Raw genomic sequence first — 16,739 nt, 5'->3', positions numbered from 1 at the left:
ATGATTTCTGTTCTTATCCTGAAGCAATGTTCTTAACCTGAAGCACTATTTCTAGATTAGCGGAGTCTGTAACCTGAAGCGTATGTAACCTGAAGCGTATGTAACCCGAGGTACCACTGTATGTGTCTCCCATCCATGGTGTCAGCTCTACTTTCTACTCATTATGGAAACCTTTCCCCAGCATTTTAATAGACTGAAAAGCTAGTAGAATTACACCAGGCTAAATTATTCTGACAGCATCAAATGGCCTGTGGGGTTTTTTTGGGGGGGGGTGTAGTAGACTTATAGAGTTGAGGAAACAGATTCTACAGAGAAATGGCAGACTCTACAAAACGCAGTCACCAAATGTAAAGATACAACACCAATGTATAAAACTGGATAAAAGACCCATCAAATGCTCTTGGTTGTTGTTGTTGTTATTATTACTACTATTACTACTACAGTGGTACCTCGGGTTACAGACACTTCAGGTTACAGACTCTGCTAATCCAGAAATAGTACCTCGGGCTAAGAACTTTGCTTCAGGATGAGAACAGAAATGGTGTGGTGGCTTCGCAGCGGCAGCAGCAGGTCCCATTGGCTAAAGTGCTACCTCAGGTTAAGAATAGTTTCAGGTTAAGAACGGACCTCCGGAATGAATTAAGTACGTAACCAGAGGTACCACTGTATAACAGTTTTCACTTTGCTTTGCTTTACTCTTTGGTTAATAAGGTATACTGTGGATGCTTCCACACAACTTATTTCAAAGCATTATATTTTAAGGAGGAAGAAATAGTTTTACATGGCCAGTGGATTTTCTGTACACCAACTTGATCATTAAATCATACAAATTAGACTGAAGAGGCAGAAAATATATACAATGTGACAATGAAGTAGCCCCTTCTTTTGAAGAAACTTTGTATTTTAATTACAAAGATTCTTGCATGAAAAACACCACACTTGAACAACACAAAAAAACAGTTGTAAGTTCACTGGGACTTGCTGCCAGGTATGATTGCAGCCTTAATTGGGAACAGAAATGCAGACATTTATGCTAAAACATACAACTCTGGTCAAAGCTTGCGACTTTATCAAAGTTTCAGTTAACAATCACTTTAAAAATATGTTATGATAACCAATATTAGGATTTCCACATAACTGTAATAGCTACACAATAAGCAGAAATCTAACAGGTGCAGCTTTCCCTAGTAGAAAGCTGCAGTTGTTGAATTTCTGCATGCTCGGCCACTGTTGAAAACACTGGGCCTCTGTCAGTCACAAAATGGCAACCTTCAAGAGGAGCATAAGAGATTTATTTTCAGAAAAGCAGTCAGCTTCATCTGAAAACATAGCATCAGTCTCCTTGATTGTTATTGTCACAACTGACACTGAATATTTGTCAGCTCATTCTCCCCTGACTTAAGTTTGTGTTCACCTCTGTAAGCTTTCCCCCCTAAATTATAAAAATAGAATATAGTTTCCCTTTTTAGCTATCCACTTCTAAATGTCTGGGAACAGGAGAGTAATCCTCCTTGTTGGATTTGGAGAAACTATAGATTTGTTTGGCAACTCTAGCATTCTAAAGGTTTTTGAATGCTCTGCAATTTACTTTTAAACTGTGAGACTAGACGCATGCTACAGAGGATAGTTATTAACATCTGAACATAATTTTAATTATTCTTCAGAACTATGCATTTTAAGGTGTGAGACAGATCTGCAGTCAGACAGAAGCCCAAAAGAAGGCTGACTTCCCTCTACCTTCCATCTCTCTACCTGTATTTGTGTGTGTGCATGCGTATGTGTGTGAGAGAGACTGTTCCTTATTTTTAATTCCTTTTCCTCTGTTCAGATAGGCAGCATTTATCTAGGGGGCTAGTAAATAATTGGCACTTATCTGCAAGGCTGAAGTGTTGCACTAAGCAGGAATAACTTTCTCCTTAGCACTACTGTGGCACTAAGCCTAATCTGGCATCAGTAGCTTGATACCTATACAAATCTAATGAGCAAGGGATTAAAGGGTGGAAAGGAAAGAGGCTGTTCGCTCCATTGTGGAAATTCCTCATTGCACGTACAAAAAGAACTGGTAAACATCAGGATAGCGGATTGCAAAACTGCTTCTGATAAAATTCAATTTCACTTCAAACATTGAATCAATATGCTTGAATGGCAGAATATAGCTGGAAGGAAGACAAAACTCTACATTTTTAAAAATTAATTTAGGAGTATGTGCCACTGGAGTGCTCAATAAAATACAGCATTCCTTTCACCACCGGTCTACTTCTATATTACTACTGATTTTGAAAGTAAAATAAATAATTCAGGGAGACGGGAGCCAATAGTCTCTTCTAACTGCAATATATTGGGATCTGCAGATGAGGGCCAACATCAACCCCTCTTTATCAGAGGGCAAGGAGTACGACCTTTTCAAGAGTGGCACTTTATCTTTTCAATTCTCTTCTCAGGGGGCCGCTAAGAATGGGAATTTAATTATGAGGCTAGTTTAACTGTAAAATGTTAGGTCACTCTCCAATCAGGGGCATATCTAGGGGCGACCAGGTTTACCCCCACCAATGGCACAGACTCAGGGGGCCACAAACATCATGCCTCTCCACTCTGGCTTGGAGTAGCTAGGAGCCCACCCACCCACCAGTGTGCTCCTGGGGCACCTCCCCAGCAGGGCACCAAGGGTGCAAGGGACAGCGGGCACCAATACAGCTCCTTGCCAAGGGCACAAGGTAACGCCTTTGTCTCCAGTGAACACACATGCCACTTAAACCTTTACTGCAGCAGTGTTGGCCATCTTTCTGAGGGCTGGATTGAGAAATTCTAAGGTACATCTTGAAATGGGGAATCATAATTTGCACAATTAGATTGGGATGAATTCAACTTTCAAACATGAGGCTGAAAGAATGACTAGCTGCAGTCATTAAATGGAATCTCATGTGTGAACATCGGTTTGACTGTGCATGTAATAGGGCTTCAAGACAACAAGCCCTCCACTGAATGCAGGTCTGTAGTGCTTAAACTGCACAACTTGTTTGATCAGAGAGCACAAAAAGTGAAAGTGCTTACTACTGGAAACGATGGCTCTATGTAATGCAGTGCCAACACAGCACCTGTGGGTACCCCTGCATAGCCTTTCTCTTGTGCCTGCAAGGTCCTACTCTCCTGTTCCTACCCCTGCTAGAGTTAAGCTTGAAAGAAGCCTTTCATTGTAGCCAATAGAGGGCTTTTTCAAACTGAATTGTGACTTTGGGGGAGCGGTTTAGCTGGAGAGGGAAGTGGTAGCTTTCCCTAGCGGTGATTCTACCACCACCACCACAAACACCCTCCCATCACAATTAGATTTCAAATATCCTTTCTACTGCAGCCAATAAAAGGCTCCCCGCCAGCCTGAGGAAAGGGTGACAGAGGAAGGGGGAATACCCTTCCCTTCCTGCTTGCGGCCTCCCCCCTAATTCAAACCTAATCGCTGATGGCAGCGTGGAGTGAGTGTGCATGCACGAGTGCCTGCCTATAGTGTGTGTTTTGTGGCTATGCCAGTTTTTCAGGTTTGCAAATATGCCAATGCACTGGCCCCAAAAGGCTGGCAAGCCCTGCTATAGAGTACTGCCTCCAAGTATTTGAAAAGCTGTTGTCTGTATGCAATCAAACTCACTCCCATGCTTTTAGGAAACGAAACAGTCAGTGATGCTACTTCTAAATCTGTTTCCACTATTACAGTATTAGAGCTGCATGTGTGATTATTACATGTGGTAATTCCATGGCTTTTTCCCAGCATGGTGTAGTGGTTTGAGCAGGGGTCAGCAACCTTTTTCAGCTGTGGGCTGGTCCACCGTCCCTCAGAGCATGTGGTGGGCTGGACTATATTTTGAAAAAAAAAAATGAACGAATTCCTATGCTCCATAAATAACCCAGAGATGCATTTTAAATAAAATCACACATTCTACTCATGTAAGAACACCAGGAAGGCCCCACAAATAACCCAGAGTTGCATTTTAAATAAAAGGAGACATTCTACCCATGTAAAAACACGCTGATTCCTGGACCATCTGTGGGCTGGACTGAGAAGGTGATTGGGCTGCATCCGGCCCACGGGCCTTAGGTTGCCTACCCCTGGGTTAGAGTGTTGAATGAAGACCTGGGCGACCAGGGTTCAAATCCTCACTCCAGCCATGAAACTCACTTGGGTGACCATGGGCCAGTCAGTGTCTCTCAGTTTAACCTACCTCACAGAGTTGTGAGAATAAAACAGGGAGGGAGGGAGCAATTCACACAACGTTGAGCTCTTTGGAGGAAAAGTGGGGTATCTGCGCAATAAAATAAAATGTGGGCATGAACGGGAAATGTGTAACATCTGAATCAGTGCTGAATTAGAAATACCTCCATTCTTCTTCCTATAGGAGCCAACTCCTAGGGGTCCCTTCAGCCCCCCTAATAAAATATTTGAGGGGACTGCCCAAATTAATGGGCATTGCCATTCAAATCATGCACGTGTGGACAGGAAAATCGGCTTTCAGGTGGAAAGGTCGAAATTAGAAACAGAGCTTTTGGAATCCAGTACTAAGAATCTGTCAAGAATGTATAACTTGCTGTTGAAATGGAATACACAGGATGAGATGGTTAAATCAGCTATGATTAAATGGGCACAGGACATTGGACATGACATTATGTTTGCAGACTGGGAACAGTTATGGACCACCGGTATAAAGTTTACGGCATGTAATGCCTTAAGAGAGAATATTATGAAAATGATTTATAGGTGGTACATGACCCCAGTCAAGCTTGCAAAAATTTACCATTTGCCCAATAACAAATGTTGGAAATGTAATGAAACTGAAGGTACTTTTTATCACCTTTGGTGGACATGCCCAAAGATTAAGGCTTTCTGGGAAAGGATCTATAATGAAATGAAAAAGGTGCTTAAATGCACTTTCGTGAAGAAACCAGAGGCCTTTCTCTTGGGCATGGTAGGCCAATTGGTGTCAAAGAAAGATAGGATGTTTTTTATGTATGCGACAACAGCAGCAAGAGTACTTTTAGCAAAGTACTGGAAGACACAAGAACTACCCACACTGGAAGAATGGCAGACGAAGGTGATTGATTACATGGGACTGGCTGAGATGACCGGCAGAATCTGAGACCAAGGGAAAGAGACGGTGGAAGAAGACTGGAAGAAATTCAAAGTTTACCTTAAGAACTGTTGTAAAATTAATGAGTGCTAAAATGTTTTGAGTAATGCAAAATAGAATTGCAGCGATAAACAATTGGATATGGGAAAAAGGATTTAAAGGAAGTGCCATAAGTAAATAAAATTAGAGGTTGCTGGAAAAATTTAAAACAAGGATGCAGAAAAAGGAGGTATGGGGAAGTCGTTGAAAGAAGGTTTAAGGAAAAGAAGGTTAAGAAATTATACATGTTTATATGTGTGTTTGTTTTTGTATTGTCTTGTATTGTTATTTAATATGTGTTGGAAAATTAATAAAAATTTATTTAAAAAAAAACAAATCATGCACGTGTGCCACATTATGTGACTGATTATGTGGGGTAGGGCTTACCTGCCCCCCAGTATTTTAGTCAAGTTGACACCCCTTCTTCTCCCTCCAGATAAGATGCTTAGTGATCAGCAACTGCCTTTTTAAAAAGTTCTTTTTAAAGAGCGTGTGAAATAAGGGTTTTTTGTGTGTTTAAATAAAACAATAAAACAAGGATAATACCAGATACCTACTATGCACTGTGACCCAGAAGGGCATCAAAACCAGTGCTACAAGAGGAGCCTTCATCTCAAATACCTTCTTTGCTTTTGGGATTCCCCCAAGAGAGGCGGGACCAGGGGTTTAGGCTGGGCAAGGCATCCTTGCCGCTGCTCTGCAAAAGGAGCTGCTCAGACTGTTTACAAGGAACAGCAGAGGACAGCCTGCTACACTATGCGCCCTCCCAAGTCAACTGACGTCCCCTCAAGCCCCGCAAAGGCGCCTTCATCCAATGGGGAGGAGGCGCCTCCCTTGCCTGCCACCAGCATCGCCGCCGCCTCGCCGGCTCCGCCTCGCTTTCCCCAAGGTTCTGCCCTGACGCGGTTACCTAGCAACCGCCTTCTTTCCTGCCAGCCAATCACGGCCACGCTGCTCCTGCTGACCCGGAAAAAGACGGCTGCAGCCTCTGGTGTTCCCGCGTGCTGCGCTGGGGAGGAAGGCGAAATTCAGATCGCTTTGAAACCAGCGGCGGGGAGGAGCAGGGCAGTTGTGCTTTGGTGTCGGCATCAGCCGCTGCTTGGGCAGCAACAGAAGCAGCAAGAGGGTGGTGTTTTTCGCCCCCAATCCAGGGGCTGGGCAGGCGTTTTAAGGCAGCAAGCTTAATGCACACCAGCACTCTTGATGCATGCAAATCTTGGGGGGGGGGGGCACCTGGAGTTGCTGTACTACAAGTCCCCCATATTCCCTAACCGTTGGCCCGGCCGGTTGTGGCTGATGGGTTTTGTAGTCCCAGCAACACCTGGACCAAACCAAACCAAACCAAACCAAACCAGGAAGAGTGCAGAACGCAGAGAGCGGAAAATAAGGACTATTCTATAAGCTCTCTTGAGAGATCATCCGCCCTTTGGCTCTTCTTCCTTGTCACCTACCATCAGGCTACCTGAACTGTTTCCATTCCAGCTGACAGGGATAAAACTAGGATTCATTTCACCCGGGTCAAAGACCCAGTTTGGCTCACCCACACACCGATGCATATTTGTATACACACACACATGGGTGTAGCCAAGGGAGGGGCAGCTGCCCCCCCCCCAGATCAGTAAAAATCAATAAAAAGACATAGCTAATTGAGGGCCTGCCCCCCCCCCAACAAAAATCCTGGCTACACCCATGCACATATACACAGGTTGGGAGCCTCAATGGCACCCCTCTGGAGGCTTCACCAAGGGCAAAAATCCTGGCTCCCCCCACCCCGTAGCTACAGCTCTGCAGCTGGTCTTTATAAAAAATTGTAACTGATTTAAAGTGCTCCTTGAGTTTGCAGCCCCCTCCCTTTTCATTTTTGTGCCATGGTGTGCTAGAATGTAAACCTGAGGGTTGGCACTGTTTATTTATTATTATTATTATTATTATTATTATTATTATTATTATTATTATTCTGTAAGGTACTCTGGTATGTTTTGGGCTAAAGAGCTGATTATAAATGCTCTAAATAAATACGGTAAATCTGCTCTATGATTCCACAGAATTTTAGTGTATGGGCTTACCAAAGGCTGTGTGGGAGTATGGCCATGTTCAGAGAACCTTTTAATACACTTTTAAATCTGCACAGCTTCATGAAGAAGAATGAAGTGGTAGAATGAGGAGCGAGTAAAACAGACCACTGCAGACTGTAGGAGGGCAGAATGCATGGTGTTAGAAGATTGGGCAGAATGTTGCCCAAACTGGCTGGCCAGATGTGGCCAGGCACATCCTTTTATTTATTATTTATTAAATAAATAAAATTTATACGCCACTTGAGTGTAGAAAAACCTCAAAGTGGTTTACAAAAGACAAAAAAGTAAATCAAGAAAAAACTGCAACCATGTTTTAAAATATACTTTTAAACATACAAAAGTTAAATACTAAAATACTGAAACAGATTAAAATTTAGCAGGCATACAAAAGAGTACAGTGAAGGCACCTGCTTGATCTCTGCCACACTAAATGAGTGAGTTCTTACCAACGCTGAACAGTATTTTGTAGCACCTCTAGTAAATTCTCGTTGGGTTGCCGTGGGAACTAAATGGTTAGACAATTGTTACTTCAGAATCACTTTGGGAATGTTATGAATATAAAAATCAGAAAAGGTAGCAGAAGACCCCTAGCTAAGGATGAGGTAATGCAGATGTCGCTGTGTGACGAGAATCACACACACATGAAATAGCACAGAGAACTGACTTTTGTTAAGCATCTTAAAAGTTTTGGATGTCCCCTTGAGATCTGACATCAGAGCAGCGAACTTTGGTTAGCCGTGTTATTAAGTATGTCCACATCTCTGCTCACTCTGTATGTGTAAATAAGTGCAGATATTACAAAATGTCAATAAAACTCCTGCGACCTTTTAACTGTGACCTACTTCCAAAGGGAACTAAACTCGGGCAACTTTAACAGACCTCAAATTTCTCAGTGCTTGGCGAGAACGTAATGATATTTTTAATACCTAGCTACTTGCTCCGCTTGCAAGTAACGTCCCTACTTAAGTTCAATAAGTCTTAAAGTTAAGGTACGGAGCTGCAGCCTAGCAGTGAGTGGCTCTAAGGATATGTGCCCAGAAGGTATTCTGCAGCTCCGAAACCCAAGCCTTAAACCCATTTTATTCTTCTTCTGGGCACCGGGATGTGCCTTAGAGCAACCTCCACTTCAGGTGCACCCTTGTCACTTCTCTCACACAGGTAGCACAGAGAAGCCCACTCTTCCTGGGGCTGGCCCACCTATGAGGCAAGGTTTGGGTGCCTCGGGTGGCAGGATGCACAGAGGTGGCAGACCCCAATGGAGATCTAGCTCCTCCCCTTTTGTTCCCTCTTGCCCCTCCCTCCCTCGCTCCCCCTGCCTGTCAGGGTGCCCTGCCTGCCGCCCCTCCTCCCGCTCCCTCCATTATGCCTCCCTGCCCCTTTAAGCAATCGTTGCTGCGGCGGCAGGGGGGCGGGGCGCGTCGCTTGAGCGGCGTCTGCCGGGGCCAACGGGCGGCGGAGGCGGGCGCTGCGGGGGTGTCTGTCGGGTTAGAGCGAGGCGTGACCCAGTCGGCGAGCGCTGTGAGGGGAGTGTGTGTGTGTGTGTGTGTGTGAGAGAGAGATAAGAGGAGGGAGGAGGCGAGCGGAGGAGGAGGTGCCCAGCAGCAGCAGCAGCAGCAGCAGGGCGACGAGCATCACCGCCGAAGACGCCGCCGCCGCCGCCGCCGCCGCCACAGCGGAGCAAGCTGTGCCCTCTCGCTCGAGCCCCGCAGCCGGGTCGGCGCGCTTCCCCCGTCGCCCGTGAGCCTGGGGAACCTGCAGCTCAAAGCCTCCGCCAGCCACAGCACCATGTATCCCGGGAACAAGCGGAAAAAGGTCTGGAGGGAAGAGAAAGGTACTGACACCCCCCTCCTCATTCCTCCATCCGCGCCCATTAAAGCGCGCCCCTCTTCGCTCTCCTCAGGCAAACGGTTAAAAGGGGGGGAGTTCGCTTTGCCCCCCCTCCTCCAGGATGCGCGCGATCCAGAGCCCCCCCCCGCGCGCCGCCTCTTTCCTGGACAAGGTCTCCTTCCTGTTACCTCAGGCTTACCTTGGCGAGGCAGCGGGGCTCCTCCTCCTCTCGCTCATTCCCTCAGCCTTGCCTTTGAATGTTGTGGTTTTTGCTTCTTCTTCTCCCTCCGCCCCCCCCCTTTGCCACCCTTAGTTCACTTTTCCTCTCTTATTGGGTCACGCGTTTCTTTCCCAGGGACAGCCGAGGAGGAGAGGGCATGAAAGAGGCGCTGGCTTTCCGTTGGGAACGTTGGAGGCGGTTGGTGGGGGGTGGGAAAGAGAGAGAGCCAGAGCAGGTGACGAGGAGACGGCCGCCTTGGGGTTTATCTTGTCCCTTCCAAGTGCTACGACCTTGTCAGGGGCTCTGTACGAGTTGGGCTGCATCCTGTGCATGGCCTGGCTTTTTGTTTTGCCGGGGAGGGAAAAATCATAATAGCTACGCTTTCCTCTCTCTCTCTTATCCTCTTGACTTTGTTCTCTCTTCTGGAGTTGCATTTTATTTTTTGGACTTTGCCCTTCTTCTCCAAAGGTAGAGCAACAACAACAAAACTATTGATTGCAAACAACATTCATTTAAGAAAATCCCCATTTATTTTTTTTAAAAGCAGATGTCCTCTTCATCGGGCTGCCTGTGTTACTTTCTTTCACTGGGTGGTTCTGTTTATAGCTTGTCATGGTTCTGTGTTTGGGTCGGTCCTCTCCTCTGTTCTCGCTTTCTGCTGGGTTGCCTGTGTCTCACTCCGATGTCTGCAACACAGAGCAAGAAAAAGCATGGTAAAAATTGATTGCTGCCTTCTGTCATTCACGTGTCACTGCAAAGAAATGCAAGGCATGGTGGCGTGTATTGCCATCGGTGCAAAGCACCTAACCTTTGGGACGTGAATTTTGAAATAGACCCCTCCCTCATGCACCAACCCTCTCATACCTGTGTCAGGAAATGAAAGTGTAGAGTGCCTCTTTGCTGCCTCCTTACAACTTTAGTTTCTGTACTCTGCAAAGTTAATGATAACTGCTCCTGTTTCCAAAGTGTTTCGATTTCTCCCTATTCGGTGTTAAAAACCATTGTCAGGATACTGCAGATGCAGTGACAGCACAGCTAAAGCTGGCTCTTCTAGCGCAGGAAATACTTTGAAATAAGTTTCATTTCAAATAACTTGTCAGTTGTTGAAACTAACAGAATGAAAGTTTGTAAGCTAATCTCTGTTGGACCAAAACTACTTCTGTAAACAAAAACAAAGTATCTTTGAACTTAGACAAGCTTCCATTGGTCAGAGTACAACACAAAATGTGCTCTCTTTTCTCTGATGGGCTGATTGCAGTACCCCAGTCTTAAAAACAGTGGTTATTAAAGAGTGGGCCTGTAATTTAAAAGCCACAGAGATGGACACAATTGTTTTGTTCTTGTTTTTGTTATATTTTGTTTTTATTTTGCATTTTTATGCTGTGAACCGCTCTGAGATCTTTGGATGAAGGGTGGTATACAAATGTAATAAATAAGTAAAATAAATAAATAAAATGGGGGAAGGCTTATGTTGACCTGCGCATTTATGCTGACTAAAATGTAACTATTCAAAAGGAGAGAAAATGATTGCTAGTATGTGTAAGGGCTATTCTCTAATGGTGTGTGTTTTAACTAACAGACTTATAAAAGTTCTTTCATCAGCAAATACATTAGCTGTTCAGTGGAAAATGTCACTACATTTTTGTGATCATTGTTTATGAATGGCTTAAATATAATATAAAAAGCTTAAAATAATATTTAAACTCATTGTATTAATGCTACTTAAATCAAAGTTGTACCTGTTGGACAGGGCTGTGCATGTTAAAATTCTTCCTAGATTTAACAATGCAAACTTCATTTTGCACTTACAGTACCCAGTCCAATCCTGAGCTGTGAATTTCTTGCAGATATGTTGTTAAATAAGATTTAGTAGGAGTACTACTGGTAGTAGATGTGACTTTTCTCATAGTCAGATGAAAGCAAAGCAAATCAGAAGTCATTTGCTATTATAAAAATAGGTGTTGCCAAGCTTTTTAGGCCCATGGCCACATTTGAGTTTTAAACTGAGTGTTGCGGGCATAATCCTCTCTGATTGCTACTCTCCCTCCTATCCTAGCCTTCGCCTTACAGATGGAAAGAGAAAGTGTTCATGCATAGACTTCACTTTTCCAAGAGATCTGGGTGGAAGTTGCATTAATAGAATTGATCTGAGCCCTGAAAAGCACATGGAATTGGAAGAGGAAGTAGGAAAGCACAGCACTCCTCTGACTTCCTCCTCCAGGTCTATATACTTTTCAATAGTGAAAAAAGTAATTATCCTCACCACTGAGGGGGCAGTAATTGTGTCTCAAGCTTCTTGGGCATCAGGGAAGACCGTGTGCCCTGTAATAGTTAAAGACAGAGCAAATGTAGAATATTTGTCCTCCTTCTCATCACTGTTGGATGGACTCCACAGTATTGAGAGCTCCTGTTGTTCTGTTGATTCACTTGCTAGATCTGCCACAGCTACATCAGACTAGATTCATCTACTAAAGTTGTGAGCCTCCAGCTTCATGGTGGATTGCTATATTTCTTCCTAGTTAATTGCTGTTAGGTTTGCTTTTGCACATCACGTTCTCAAGAGCAGCTGTGTGAAATCTCATTGTGTTCAAGAGGATTTTGTTAATTTTCCAACATGAACCGCCTAACACTAAAGGGTTGTTTTTATAAACGTGGAAAACTTTATTCTTATTCCTATTGGTAGAAACATTTATACCTAAAAGTTATAACTTAAGGTCCTTAACATTTTTATTTTAAGGCTGATGTTTTAGCTAATGCAAATAAAAACTTCAAGAAGAGTAGATCACTTTTTTTTCAGTCTACATCAGTTATATTTTCCTTACAGATTGACTAGAGTGTGGTGTGGGTTTATTCTGTAGTTTTGAAGCAATGCTAAATTTTAGTAGAGCAAGCGTCTTTGACCTACTTCAGAAATTATAATATATGAGGAAATAGGAGAGTACAGTGGTACCTCGGATTACATATGCTTCAGGTTACAGACTCCACTAACCTAGAAATAGTACCTCAGGTTAAGAACTTTGCTTCAGGATGAGAACAGAAATCGTTCTCTGGCGGCGCAGCGGCAGCAGGAGACCCCATTAGCTAAAGTGGGGCTTCAGGTTAAGAACGGACCTCTGGAACGAATTAAGTACTTAACCCGAGGTACCAATTTATTTATAACAATACTAGATGCTGTTGATGTTTATGAGGTAGATTGGAGGCATGGTGCAAATGCCTTAAATTAGCTCTTGCCTTGAGTAAATATCTTAAGTGTTTTATGTGAACTGAATGTCTTTGATGGTGTGGGTTTATTAGTACATATGTGTTGCCTGTCAAACTAATATTTCAATAGCATTTTAAATTAAGTGATAAGTCCTAATAGAAGTCCTTGATCACTTCAGTTTTAAATAATAAGCAGCCATGAAAACCAAAGCAAGTTCTTAAGCGCTGCTTCAAGTTGCATAAGAAATGGCACACATTTGTTTTGTCTGTTTTTTATTTATTGTAGGTTGTATCCAACTAATGCATACTTGAAACAAACCAATTGAAATAAATAGACATGACTGACAAGTTTGTTGATTTCCGTGAAGAAGTATGGCTTAGTTGGATACAGCCCAGAAACACTAGAAAGGAAGCCTGAAATGAAACTCGGCCACAGCATCAAGAACTCATTGGAAGCTTGGTTATTGAGAAATAAAGGTGTTGATGGATTATGCTTTCTGAGTGTAATTGAACTATTTTATCACAGCTTTTTGTGCAGTTTGCCTGTATTCTGAAACTGGTATAAGATGCAATAAAACTTAGATAAAAACACACTCTTGAAATCTCATATATTCCCCCAAGATAAATGTTATTCCATCTGTAGAAAGAAAAAGTGGGTACTTGTAGGATAATTCGTGAACCTTGCTTCAATAGAAACGGATTAACTTTAATACTAGTAATGTATACTTACTTTTTTTAACAGAGCGTTTGTTGAAGATGACACTAGAGGAGAGGCGTAAAGAATACATACGAGATTACGTTCCTCTGAAAGACATCCCAACATGGATGGAAGAAATGAAAAGCAAGACCCAAAGTGATGGTAGGTTAGCTTCTAATAATTGTGCTTTAGAAGATGAATCATGGCATCTATAATTTTGCTTTCCATGCTGGAGTAGTTTTGGTTCCTTGTGTTGTAGAGGTTGAGGGCTGAGGATTTGCATTAAACAATGTTGCAGATTGCTGCATTGTGCTGTTTTTGGCCATATTCCTATAGGAGTGCTTCACTCACTACATTTTAAGGTTTACACATAGAATTCCTTATATAATAATAATAAATTAATTATTTATATCCCGCTCATCTGGCTGGGTAAATTAGTTGAGCTTAGTCTCATATGTAAATTAGTTAAATGTCGTCCCATTTATTTAAATTGGAACTATGTACAAATAAAACTTGTTTGGATCCAGCCCATTGTGCAAATGTGACGTATGTTTGCAAACAAATATATTCTACTGGTACCAATTCTGACGTGCTCTGCTCCATGGGGTCACAAAGAGTTGGACACAACTAAAAACAACAACACCAATTCCCAGAGTTCATTCCATCCTTTCTTCAGCCAACTTTTTTCGCTTGATAATATGAACTCAGACTGCCTTAACACTGAAGAATAACCTTGATACCGTTCTGAAGAATAGCTTGAGGTGAAACATATAAAAGTTTGGAAATAGTTAAAACAAATTCAGATTTTCACATATCAAGTTACATAAAGAACAACTGTAGATTAATTATGCCATAAAAACTTTTGCACCTCATATTCTTTTGTAGTTACTAGTTTTATGGCGAAGCTGAACTTCTGTTGATTTCTGTACCGTATTTTTTTCCAGGGACATGCCTACCTCTTTGGTACTTCATACTGCTTGTCTTCAGTGGCTTGGATCCAAAGAGCAACTTTAGGTGCACACAGTGGGACGGCATACTCACTGTGCAGTATCAAACAATTTTTAAAAATCCCTTCACTTTTCAAATATGTGTTGTCATGATGCATGGGGGAATTACTCAAGAGAAACAAACCTGAAGCTGCCTCTTGACTGCAGACTTTCTTGTACAGTTTTTAAAATATTGGGTTATAACTAGAAAGTATCCTTCAACTTCTGAACAGAGCTCTTCTTCTGTAATGAGAAGAGAATAAAATGGAGTAAACGACCAAACTAGAAATGGTCAAGGCAAGGGTAGAAGTCTATTTTGGTATTGTTAAAATTAAATGAATCATTGCATGTTAAAATCTTCAAGCTGTACTCTTCCAAGATGAAGTCAAATTAAAGTCAGTGGTGTAGTCCATCTTGTGTGTATTGCAGATACAAGGAACAAGTGTAATCAGCGTAAAGCTATTCAACTTCTGAAAATAGCCTTTAGTTTTATGTATTAATTGTGGAATATTTATTTTGAGTATTTATATATCACCTCTCATGAGAAAAGATAAAAAGCAGGTTGCAAAGTGCCTTTACAAATAAATATAACAGTAGCTTCTGGGTATCTGGTGTATATAATGAAATTAGATGGCTTTCTTAGGGTTGCTTCTGATGTCTTTCAGCAAGTCACTTTAGTGAGTAATGTCTACATATTTAACTGCAAGTCAGACATGTTAATAATAACAACTATAGAGCAGATGTCACTCACGAGTACTTGCCAGAATGTAGCTATTTTAGTTATATGCAAAGGAATAATTTTTTTCTTCCCTTATCTAGTCACCTATATAATTGAATCTGCTTCACAAATACTGGAGACTGCTCTATTCCTAGAGTTGGTGTAGGGGAGGGCAGTTGTGTTCCTTTGGTTCTTGAGATCTTGGGGTTTGATTCTACATGGTGCTGTCACATTTATTACCGTGTGTCACCAGGACAGTTTGTGAAGATGTCACATAATGTTGGGTTTCAGTTAGTGTCTGCTATGCATTTTATTCTGATGTGATTTTAAAATTTCTTCAAATGGAATAACTGAAGCAGCTCCTAACCACCACATTGATGTAGCAATATGAGCCAGATTTCTTATTAAAAGATTAAAGTACTTTTAACCCCAGCTTCCAGTGTCCTCTCAACAATTTAAAATGGAAGCAAATGCTTCTGAACTCACAGCTGCATTTGAGCGGGGGAAGCCAGCCCAAGTTACTTTTTTCATCACACTAAATGCTGGTCTAATGTTAATATCTGAACCATCAGTGTCCCTTTCAAAGTAAGCAGGCTGGTGCTCAGTGACAGACCCAGTGGTTTTTGTTCTATGATTTACTGTAATCACCTCATTATTATGTAAAATAATACGTTTGGTATTTTACACACCCCCATGACCCATTTTTCTCAGTCATGTTTTATGATTCATGTGTGTACAATTTTGTAACAGAAAAATAAAAATATATATTAAAAGTTACATTTTAAAATATCAAACATGCATTAATATATAAACACTGACAACATGATTCCATGGGCCTAAAATGCCAATCCTCCCACTTTGGTTAAACATAAGGGTCTCTGTAGGTAAAGCTCTAATAAAGAGAAAACTAGAGGCAGTGTTGATGAATGAGTAGCCAAGACTGGTTTTGCACTACTGTTGCCTGGAACTCCAAAACTAGAGTTCTATGCCACTTTGAGTTGAAACTTTAAAATTCCTTTATTCAATTATTTTGTGTCCCTAGAAACAAACTTAAATGAAATATTGGTCTTATGAAACCGAGGCAGTACCTTTTAATACAACAAGCACAATGTGATAATTTGACAGGGCAGAGCAATCCAAGACCCTGTTCTGCCATGCTGGAAGACTTGAAAGGAGCAGAGGTGTACAGAAACTGAGGGTACAGTAGCTATGGGAGGTAGCACCAGGTGATATGAAGTCTAGATACTAGGGTGACCCAGCTGGTCATTATAGCATTTGAAGCCACCTTCAAGTCCTTCTTTTTGATGATTTAATGCAGTGGTTCTCAAAAGGTGTGATGTGCCACACTGGTGTGGCGGGAGAGGATGACAAGTGTGGCAGGAAGATTCAAGGACAATCAAAGAAATATTTCAACGTTTCAGGATGGTATCAAAAAATAATATTATTTTTTTTGCAGAATATGTAGCTACATTGTTCTATACCTTTTGGGTGTCCCATGATCATCTTATAAAGTAGTTGTTTTCTATGTTATAAATCAAGCACTGCTAGGAGTTGTTCCTTTTTGTTTTCCAATGCATTTCTTAGCAATAAAAATTTTGGTGTGGAATGAGCAAATTTTTATTCTGAAAATATGGCCTAGAGAAAATTTTTTGAGAACCACTGATTTAATACATTAGCTCAGGCATAGGCAAACTCGGCCCTCCAGATGTTTTGGGACTACAACTCCCATCACCCCTAGCTAACAGGACCAGTAGTCAGGGATGATGTGAGTTGTAGTCCCAAAACATCTGGAGGGCTGAGTTTGCCTATGCCTGCATTAGCTGCTGCAAGTATGGTTTAATGAGAAAACTTGTGCACCAGTCTTT

At 42.1% G+C, this 16,739-nt stretch overlaps 2 protein-coding genes across 10 annotated transcripts in view; one reads left to right on the top strand and one right to left on the bottom strand.

The window, feature by feature from the left end:
• The window catches only part of SEL1L2 (SEL1L2 adaptor subunit of ERAD E3 ligase), a 47,713-nt gene extending 38,243 nt beyond the window's left edge, over positions 1-9,470 (bottom strand). For 4 of the 8 annotated variants that reach the window (XM_053380594.1, XM_053380597.1, XM_053380599.1 and 1 more), the window contains exon 1: positions 5,708-6,010. In XM_053380594.1, coding sequence (XP_053236569.1) covers positions 5,708-5,762 — 55 coding nt within the window. In that variant the 5' untranslated portion in view covers positions 5,763-6,010. Of the gene's footprint in view, positions 1-5,707; positions 6,013-9,251 lie in introns of those variants that run through there. The other 4 variants (XM_053380596.1, XM_053380598.1, XM_053380602.1 and 1 more) reach the window with 3 other exon arrangements.
• Positions 8,740-16,739, top strand: part of MACROD2 (mono-ADP ribosylhydrolase 2) — a 974,476-nt gene continuing 966,476 nt past the window's right edge. The window contains exons 1-2 of one of the 2 annotated variants that reach the window (XM_053380605.1): positions 8,740-9,056; positions 13,216-13,332. In XM_053380605.1, the coding sequence (XP_053236580.1) occupies positions 9,011-9,056; positions 13,216-13,332 (163 nt within the window). In that variant the 5' untranslated portion in view covers positions 8,740-9,010. The remainder of the gene's footprint in view (positions 9,057-13,215; positions 13,333-16,739) is intronic. The other variant, XM_053380604.1, reaches the window with a different exon arrangement.

This window comes from Podarcis raffonei, chromosome 3 (genome assembly GCF_027172205.1).
Source record: "Podarcis raffonei isolate rPodRaf1 chromosome 3, rPodRaf1.pri, whole genome shotgun sequence".
Taxonomy (NCBI): Eukaryota; Metazoa; Chordata; class Lepidosauria; order Squamata; family Lacertidae; genus Podarcis; species Podarcis raffonei.
Note: the sequence above shows the minus strand (reverse complement) of the source record. Positions and strands in the feature narration are given on the sequence as shown.